The sequence below is a fragment of the Mauremys reevesii genome, linkage group 14 (genome assembly GCF_016161935.1).
Source record: "Mauremys reevesii isolate NIE-2019 linkage group 14, ASM1616193v1, whole genome shotgun sequence".
Taxonomy (NCBI): domain Eukaryota; kingdom Metazoa; phylum Chordata; order Testudines; family Geoemydidae; genus Mauremys; species Mauremys reevesii.
Genome location: NC_052636.1, coordinates 26572172 through 26582367, shown reverse-complemented (window position 1 = coordinate 26582367; position 10196 = coordinate 26572172). Strand labels below are relative to the sequence as shown.

The window sequence follows — 10196 nt, the reverse complement described above, 5'->3', positions numbered from 1 at the left end:
GTCTCCAGTCGGCACATGCCCAGAGAGGGTGAGGGGGTGTGGCCTCTTCAGCCCACATGGCGCAGTTAACCCTAGCAGTGCCAGGTCAGGGTGGATGCACCTCATCACAGACAGCATTTCCCAAATGTTGGGATTAGCTAGGAGATCTCTTCAGGAGTAACCTCCTGTAGGGACTGGGTCACAAATACCTTGGGAACCAAATACCTGGGCGTTTTCCTAGTTCTGAATCACTTGCTGTGGAATTCTATCCCTAGATCATCTGAGACAATATTGACCTAAACAACTGAACTACCCTGTGCACTTACTTCGGTCAGTTGCACCCATTTGGGGTCTGCTGCTGTTCACCTTTTCAGAGTGGAGATTTAAACATACGACTGTTTCTTTGATAATATGTCCAACAGCTTGGAGTATTCTCTCCTGTTGACTGAACTGCATTTGAATTTTCTTCATGTCATCATGCAGGAATAGGGGGAAAAACAAACCTGAAGTAAAAAAATGGTAATTTGTCTGAAATTTCCCAAAAAATCTGAGCTGCATTCTGTCAAACAAAACTAACATGCAGTTATATGACCAAGGAGCCTTCATGAAAGATAGAAAACCCATATCACAGAGAGGTAGAAGACACTTTCATTTTAATTTAAAAGTGAAATTCCAGACTAGGTTACATCTGATGTCTCAGAATCAGGATGAGAGATTCTCCCATGATCCACTGAAACCTGCTTCACCCAGCGCTTTCTCATGCATCCGACGAAGTGGGTATTCACCCACGAAAGCTCATGCTCCAAAAGTCTGATAGTCTATAAGGTGCCACAGGATTCTTTGCTGCTTTTACAGATCCAGACTAACACGGCTACCCCTCTGATACGTCTCTCATTAGTGTTATTTACAGGAGTTTTAGCACCTTCATAACGGGAGAAAAAACAGCCGACCTTCCCAGAAGCAGCTTTGCCATTGAGGGAAAAGGGGATTTGAACAGTGCTTGGGATCCATTTGAAATCCCCTTCCAAGTCTGACACTTTCATCTCCTGCCAGACTGACTCTGATTTAGGATCAAAGACGTGTACAAGCACCATTCCCAAGCATGGACAGCCAAGAACATGACCCCACCAGACACGTTGGGAAGCGAAGGAATACGAAGGGGTGAACTGTGCATGGCTCAGGCACAAGGTAACAGTTCTGGGGTGATGGGGAAGGATGGAATGTCTGAGTCGCCCCATCTCCTTCCAGTGTCACAGAGCCTAAAATGACCCTTATTTCCCTGACACTGCTCCAGCTCTTCTTCATATTTAAATATATTTTAAATGAGAAAAAAGTCAACAAAATAACTGCTGTTCTGCACAACCCAGGGTAATGTGAGAACAACTGGGAATGAGACAATCTGTCCTCAAAGAGGAACTTGACGTCTCTAACAATAACTTTGCACTGGGAGGAGGAGTACAAATGTGAATCTCCAGGTTTGTTTAGACAAGGAAAGGTGACAGTGATTAGGTCAGATCAGGAGGAAATGTGCTAGATAACCCCACTGACTATCCATAGCCCATGTCTTTACTGCAAGAATAGCTGTCTTATTACATCAGGAAAGTGAACTCAAGCTAGCTAACTCCATGGCAACCACAGTGATGAGACCCACGTAGATTTTATCTCAATGTAGCTGGTTGAAGACACCCCCCATCTCCCCCACCTGGGGTGATGACATTCCTGGTAGAAAGGACACACACTCCCATGACTCGCAGGACAATGGAGTTGATACAAAGGACCACAGGATCCACCCCAAAGACGGGCGAGCTCCAAAATTGGGCAACTCATGTGTGGGAGCTGAGGAACTACAGTGTGCAAAAGATGCAAACAGCGTTAACACTCACTGCCTGGGAACTGTCAAAAGAATTAAAGAAAAAATCTTCTGACAGCTCTAGAGAAGGTTTTTATGAAGTTTATCTCCTTTACGGATTCTCTGATGTTTAGAAAGGCCTGAACTATGAGTGAAGCTTTTCCCACACTCGCAGCATTCATATGGTCTCTCTCCGGTGTGGACTCTGTAATGTGTAACAAGGGTTGCGCTCCGAGAGAAGCTTTTCCCGCACTCACTGCATTCATAGGGTTTCTCTCCTGTGTGGACTCTCTGGTGAGAGATGAGAGAGAAGAGGTGAGTGAAACTTTTCCCGCACTCACTGCATTCATAGGGTCTCTCTCCTGTGTGGATCCTCTGATGCATAGTAAGGTTTGAGCTCCGAGAGAAGCTTTTTCCACACTCGCAACATTCATAGGGTTTCTCTCCCGTGTGGACTCTCTGGTGAGAGATAAGGGAGGAGAAGTGACTGAAACTTTTCCCGCACTCACTGCATGCATAGGGTCTCTCTCCTGTGTGGATCCTCTGATGCATAGTAAGGTTTGAGCTCCGATAGAAGCTTTTTCCACACTCGCAACATTCGTAGGGTCGCTCTCCCGTGTGCGTTGTCTGATGAGAGATAAGGGCTGATCTCTGAGTGAAGCTTTTCCCGCACTTGCAGCATTTGTAGGGTCGCTCTTCTGTGTGGATTCTCTGATGAGAGTTAAGGGTATATCTCTGAGTGAAGCTTTTCCCGCACTCACTGCATTCATAAGGTCTTTCTCCTCTGTGTATTCGCTGATGCCTACTAAGGGCTGAGGTACGATTGAAGCTTTTCCCACACTCACAGCATTTGTAGGGTCTCTCTTTCGTATGTATTATCTCATGTCGAATAAGGGCTGAGCGGTAGTGGAAGTTTTTCCCACACTCACTACACGTAGTCTCTCGCTTTTCCGTGAGGATTTTCTCCTGGGACATAGTTTCCTTGAGGTCCCTGTGAGTTCCCTGACAATCCATGGGTTCATCCACTCTCTCCTCTGAGTGGTTTCCCTGCTCTCTCTCTGGTCTGGGGTAACTTTCACCAGCTTTTCCCTGCTCATGGGGGCTGGACACGCTCCTTTGGCTCTTCGCAGTAATTCCCCATGCGCCCGGCGAGCTCAGCATCTTCCTGGTGAGGATTCTGCTCCTCGCTCTCCCTCACCACCCCATCACCTGCTAGAAGAGAGGAGAAATCTCAGAACTGGGGATGGAAAGGCAGAGAACAAACCCAAGTAAGTGCTGGAGAGACAGAAAATAAAAATCAGGGACTGAACTCCCCCTAACTCTTCCCCACAGGGGACAGTGGAGGGGATCAATTCTGCTCCCCACCCAGGACCGGCCTTTAGGGGGGGCCGTACGGGTGCCCCACCCAAGGGGGTGCCGGGCGCAGGGTTTGGATTCCCACCTGACCTGCTGCCGAGAGGCTCGCTGGGCTGATGAACGCGGCACAGGGAGGCAGATAAGCAGCTGCGTGGGGGAGTGGGATAGACCTGAGCTGCAGGGGGAAATTGGACGACCAGCCGTCAGAGTCAGGTGACTGCTCCGGAGCAGAGGGGCCCGTCTCCGCCCTGCTCCACGTGTGCAGCTGCTGCTGTTCCTGTCCCCCCACCCCCGGTTCACCCCCGGAGTCGCCCCGTCCACCCCCGACTGGGAGCATCCTCCTGACTGCTCTGCAGGGGGGAGGTGCTGATTGATGGGGGGGTGATCCCCTCCCCCCAACCCAGGTACCCGATTTCCACTGAGCCAGGGTGACGGGACAGGGGGAATCTGCGTGTGCTGCTGCCTCTCTGGGGCCAGAGCTGCCGGCAGCTGCTTGTGTCTGAACAAGCCTAGTTCAGGCTCCTGACTCTGAGAACTTTCTTAAAGAGACAGCGTGCTCACTCACTCAGGCACATACTACCTTCACACACACACACCAGGGCTCCCTGCATCCAGGTCACTTCCCCACCTGGGCTGTGCTGAGACATCAGGAGCAGCTGATCTCCTGCCCTCCCCTTACACAGCCTGCAGGGAAAGTGACCTGGGTGCAGGAAGCCCTGACATCGCTCCTTGCTCCCCTCTCCCAGCCCCACAGGACTGTGTGGGGCGGGGCAGCAGCAGTCCAGTGGGGGAGCGAGCAGCAATGCCAGCTGCTTTGTGCATCTTGGTCAGGTTCCCCACTTGGGTGCAGGAGGAGGATGCCGGGGTTAGAGGCAAAGGGGGCACAGTGCAGGGGTTGAGGGACAGGAGAGTGGTGCAGGGCGTAGCAGTGAAGGGGTGCATAGAACCATAAAATATCAGGGTTGGAAGGGACCTCAGGATGTATCTAGTCCACCCTCCTGCTCAAAGTAGGACCAATTCCCAACTAAATCATCCCCAGCCAGGGCTTTGTCAAGCCTGACCTTAAAAACCTCTAAGGAAGGAGACTCCACCTCCCTAGGGAACCCATTCCAGTGCTTCACCACCCTCCTAGTGAAATAGTTTTTCCTAGTATCCAACCTAGTCCTACCCCACGGCAACTTGAGGTCATTACTCCTTGTTCTGTCATCTGCTACCACTGAGAACAGTCTAGATCCATCCTCTTTGGAACGCTCCTTCAGCAGTTGAAAGCAGTGATCAAATCCCCCCTCAGTCTTCTCTTCTGCAGACTAAACAATCCCAGTTCCCTCAGCCTCTCCTCATAAGTCATGTGCTCCAGGCCCCTAATCATTTTTGTTGGCCTCTGCGGGACTCTTTCCAATTTTTCCACATCCTTCTTGTAGTGTGGGGCCCAAAACTGGACACAGTACTCCAGATGAGGCCTCACCAATGTTGAATAGAGGGGAACGATCACGTCTCTCGATCCGCTGGCAATGCCTCTATTTATACAGCCCAAAATGCCGTTAGCCTTCTTGGCAACAAGGGCACACTGTTGACTCAGCCAGCTTCTCATCCACTGTAACCCCTAGGTCCTTTTCTGCAGAACTGCTTCCTAGCCATTCGGTCCCTAGTCTGTAACAGTGCATGGGATTCTTCTGCCCTAAGTGCTGGACTCTGCACTTGTCCTTGTTGAACCTCATCAGGTTTCTTTTGGCCCAATCCTCTAATTTGTCTAGGTCCCTCTGTATCCTATCCCTACCCTCCAGCATATCTACCACTCTTCCCAGTTTAGTGTCATCTGCAAACTTGCTGAGAGTGCAGTCCACGCCATCCTCCAGATCATTAATGATTGTGGCACAGGAGTGGAGTGCAAGGGCTGGGGTGAAGGGGCACAGGGCTGGGGTTAGGGGCTCAGGAGAGGGCCGGTGTTGTGGTGCACGAGGGGGGCAGAGGTTAGGAATGAATGGGTGTAGAGATTAGGGGTGCAGGGGGGGGAGCAGGCATTTGGGGCAAAGGGACACAGTGCAGAGGTTGGGGGGAGGGGAACGTGGGTTGCCTAGGGAGCCCATGGGAGCCAGGGGCACCAAAATGCAAGTTCGCCCCAGGTGCCATTTCCCCAAGGCCGGCCCTGCCCACATCCCATCCAAACACTCAGTAGGAAGGGAGGGAGCTCCAGCCGAGGTGTCAATCATCATCTGTAGGAAGCCAGGAGTGAGATCTGCTGGGGACTGTCCTGAGCTCACAGGGTCTGTGTGGGGAATCCCAGCGGGTTCTCTCAGGCACTTACAGTTCTTGGGTTGGTTTGATGGTTCCTCACCTGTGCAGGGACTTCCCAGGATCTCGCTTTCCACTGAACCAGGGAGATCCAGGACCCACGGCTCTTCCCCTCCTTCCAGCTGGAAGATCACAGAGGGTTGGGAAACTGGAAACCCTGCTCAAGGGAAAGAAAACAAAGGAGATCAGGGGAATTCATAGGCCATCTATTATCATAAAAAACATTCTATTAGTTTAACCCCAGTCCATTTTAAACAATAAAATCGCAGGGCCAGCTCCCCAGGTACTCAAAGGTGCAGAACACTCTGCTTAGGAGGGATTTAACTATCCCCATCTTTGCTGGGAACACACACAGCCAGACACTCATTATCAAAGAGGCTCCTAAAAAACAGAGACTGGAACTGCATTTCCCAGAAAGTGAAGACTCCAGACAGAGGGCAAGTGTCCCTGGCACTGCTTCTTGCTGACAGACAGGTCCAGAGCCAAAGAGAGAGTCCAGGGGAAGCTGGGAACAGGAAGCGTGGGCTTGGGGGGTTCAGTGGAGTAAGGACCAGGAAGGGCAGGGATATCACTGAAGGCAGGATCTCAGCAGCATTAGATGTCAGGAAAGCACATCCTGCGGCATTAGGGAACCTAGCGAGTCAGGTATAAAGGGAGGGAGCATAAAAAACACTGTGTGTGGAGAAAGCTGGCAAATTAGATGGTGTAGTTCAAGAGCCACAGACCAATTCTTCTGCCAAAGGAGAATGTGAAAAATAAGAATCAGGCCATGTGACTTCAGGAGGGACAAATTCGAAGATCCAAAGAACATGCAGAGAAGAGAGACGGCGGCTCTTGCAGGTGGGGATGGAAAAGGAAGAGTCTCTGTGGTTCATGGAGCCAATTAGTTCGTTTTATCATTCATTGATCATTGTTATGGTGATCTCATATGTTATTTCAGATGTAGTCACTGTGTACGAAATAGATTTAAGTTGTAGGTATAGACAGAAGTAAGACAGGTAGAGCCCTGCATGGATACAAAATTTATATCCGCATCCGATCTGCGATCCGCAAAAATGGTCCATGGAGATCTGCAGATTTTCAGGGCTCTAGGAACAAAATTTGTACCTGCAGCCGATCCACAAAAGAGGTCCGAATTCTCCACCAGGAGACGTGATCAAAGCGAAGGGCTAAGGCAATGAATCCTAAAATCTTCTAATATAGGCTGGAAGGGACCTCAAGAAGTCATCTACTCCATTCCCATCGCCCTGCGGCAGGATCAGGTGTAAATATGCCAGAAGTTTGTCTGACCTGTTCTTAAAACCCTCCTGGGACAAGAATTCCACAACCTCTCTTTGTAATCCATTCCAGCACTTCCCTATCCTTATCGTTGGAAAGGTTTTGGTGTTACCCACCCTCAACCTCCCTTGCAGCAGATCAAGCCAATTACTTCTCCTCCTACCTTCAGTGGACGTGACGAACAATTAATCACTGCTCTCTTATAACCACTCTTGACATATTTGAAGACTGTTCTCAGTTCCTCACTCACTCTTTTCTCAAAATTAAACATGCCCAGTTCTTTCAACCTTCCCTCATAAGTCATGTTCGAGGACCAGGAGGGCGCTTTTCCCTTCTGAATGGAGATGCGCAAGGTGAGGTCAGAGAAAAGGATGTTGGAGTAACTGAGACAGGAGAGGATGACTAAGAGCTCTAGCTGTGCGGATGGATATGAAAGGCCAATTGTTAAGGATGTTACGCAAAGAGAAAATGCCAGGTGTAGGCACAGCCTGGATAGGAGGCCCCAGAGGGAGCTCCGTGTGCACAGTTATGGGCCTGAGTGACAGGCAGCACAATGGTGCTGTCTGCGGCGGTAGAGAAAGAAGGTGGGGGGAGGGCTTGGGGGAATATTAAGAGCTTTGCTTCAGCTGTTGATCTTTAGCTGATGGCTGGACATCAGCAAGGAGATGAGAGAGAGAGAAGGGCAGAGATTTCAGTTGCGACAGAAGGAGACAGGCCAGGAGCAAAGAGGCAGAACTGGGAGTTAGGAGCACAGAGATGGTAGTTGAATGTGTGTGTGCGGATGAGATTCCCCAGAAATAAGGTGCAGAGGAAGAAAAGAAAAGGCCCAAGGACAGAGCCCCGTGGAACCCAAACAGAAGGCTGGAACGGGGGTCAGCCGGCTCATTCTAAAGACACTCTAATGCAGCGACTGGAGGAGGAGAAGGATGTGACTCATCATGGACCTCTTGATGCCACCCGGTAGAGGGCACAGGGTGCCTAATGTTTTACTGGGATCCCACAGACCAGGTACACGCATATTCGTTCACCCAAAGGGGGCGTGTCAGGTGTCTGTCGAAGAACTAGTTAGGTAGGTCTTAGGTAGCTCTTAAAAGCTTTGCCCGTCCAGCTCTATTGTTTAAAGCTGTGAAAAAGTGCCCACACGCATGCGCACACACGCACACCATCCAACATGGCTCTGCTGGCCAAAGCTCAATTACAGACACAGCTATAGCGGCAAAAGCACCCATTTTTTAAAACAGGAAACTAAATGCTCATAAGCTACATTAATGCAGCGTTAAGGTTGCCCAGTGCTGTCTCCTGCCTTGCACCATATGGACGGTGAGTAAAATTAAACCTCTGCAGACCAGGAAATGAAAAGTTAATGTAAACTTTCCCCCAACCCTTAACCCTGTAGCTGGCCAGAACCAGTGAGAATGGTTCTGTGTGGGCCGTGCAAAGGTTAACCAACTACCACAGGGACTCAGGTATTCAGCTCAATGCAGCAGTAACGGGATGAATTCTATGGTCTGTGGTATGAAGGACGTCAGAGTAGACGACCTAATAGTCACATCTGGCCTTAAAATCTATGAACCTATAATCGACCCGAGGAAAGACTAAGACAAAGACATTGTCTGTGCTGTGCTCACAGGTGGGAATCGCAGCATTTATCCGCATGCCTCCAGCTGTGTGCACTGGGCCAGCTGTAGCTGTGACTGGCTGATGGAGGGATGGGTTGGAGCAGCTGGGCAGAGCTGTGCCTGTGCTATGCAGAGAGGTGCATGTGAAACTTGGGGGGCAATTCTGCCTCATTTCCATGCTGAGTGTTGTAGGCTTGGTCAGCAAAGGTGTCCAAGGGCGTGTTCTTGCCATGGGGGTTGTCAGCACCCTGGGGGCGTATGTTCGAGTGATCTGTGGGGCTTAGTGAGGGGTAAGTGAAGGCAGTGACTCAAAAGGAAAACTCAGGTTGAGGGCAAGGGGGTAGTAACACTGTGCAAGTCTCAGATGGCCTGGGTGCAGGAGGTTCAGTACTGGAGAGCAGGCCAGGGGGAGGAAGCTTCTGTTTGCCATGATGGAGTTGAACCCAAATATTATCTTAGCAAAGAGAAGAACATGTTAGACATTCTGCTGTACTGCTCTGTTCCCAGAGCGCTCTGTAACAGGGGAGGAGAGGGCTAGTGTGGGTGTCTCTGGCATGTCAGGGTGATGCTGAAACAGGGCAGAGCAGAGGTGGCATTGGGGGAAGGGCATGAACCTTAACTCTGCATTTCTCCTTCTAAAAACCGAGGGGACAGGAACCCTTACCCAGCGAGGTCACATTCTCACAGTTCTCCTGCATGACATCCCAGTAGAGGGCTCTCTGAGTGGGGTCCAGCAGAGCCCCCTGTTTCCTGGTGAAATGCACAGCCACCTCCTCGAAGGTCACCGGCCCCTGAAAGAGCAAGAGTCCACCACTCGGTAACTGCTGCTCCACTTACAGCCCCACTATTCAGGGAGGAAAGGAGCCAATCAAATGGAAGCTCTGAGAGAGTCAGCAGAGTCCTATCCCCACACTGCTGAGAGCAGCCAGGAGACATCTGGGTGAGGGGACGAAGTGAGAGCCCCTTGTCTCTCCCAGCAGATCCACCACAGACCTACTAGCCAGAGGCTGATACAGGAGATGGAGCCCCCAGTAGGGTCCAGGCACAGCCCCATGGCAGGGAACCCAACACCCTCCCCACTGCCAGCAGCTGGATGTGAGGGGCCGGGACATCTTCCCTACACCTCCCTGCTGGGTGCCCCTTTCCATGTCACACCAGCCTCTGGCTAGCAGGCTGAGGGGTCAGCACTGGAAACCTGGTCAGCTTTCCCAGCCCCGCCCAGGGAGTTGCTTTGTCTGTTTCCTGTTTCACAAATTAGGGAATTTTCTCCCCCAACACCCAAGTGTTTCTTCTGAGGATCTAGGCCCATGTTAACATAAGAACGGCCGTCGGATCAGACCAAAGGTCCATCTAGCCCAGTATCTGTCTACCGACAGTGGCCAATGCCAGGTGCCCCAGAGGAGTGAACCTAACAGGCAATGATCAAGTGATCTCTCTCCTGCCATCCATCTCCATCCTCTGACAAACAGAGGCTAGGGACACCATTCTTACCCATCCTGGCTAATAGCCATTTATGGACTTAGCCACCATGAATTTATCCAGTCCCCTTTAAACATTGTTATAGTCCTAGCCTTCACAACCTCCTCAGGTAAGGAGTTCCACAAGTTGACTGTGCGCTGCATGAAGAAGAACTTGCTTTTATTTGTTTTAAACCTGCTGCCTATTAATTTCATTTGGTGACCCCTAGTTCTTGTATTATGGGAATAAGTAAATAACTTTTCCTTATCCACTTTCTCAACATCACTCATAATTTTATATACCTCTATCATATCCCTCCTTAGTCTTCTCTTTTCCAAGATGAAGAGTCCTAGCCTCTTTAATCT

General features: G+C 50.5%; 1 protein-coding gene across 1 annotated transcript; it reads right to left on the bottom strand.

Moving 5' to 3' along the window:
- Positions 1–1939: 1939 nt before the first annotated feature.
- Positions 1940–2713, bottom strand: LOC120381740 (zinc finger protein 79-like; the record flags this gene model as incomplete). The annotated part of the gene is made up of 1 exon (XM_039499854.1): positions 1940–2713. A coding segment is annotated over one exon (774 nt), but the record flags the coding sequence as incomplete, so codon positions are not given.
- Between the last annotated feature and the right edge of the window lie 7483 nt (positions 2714–10196).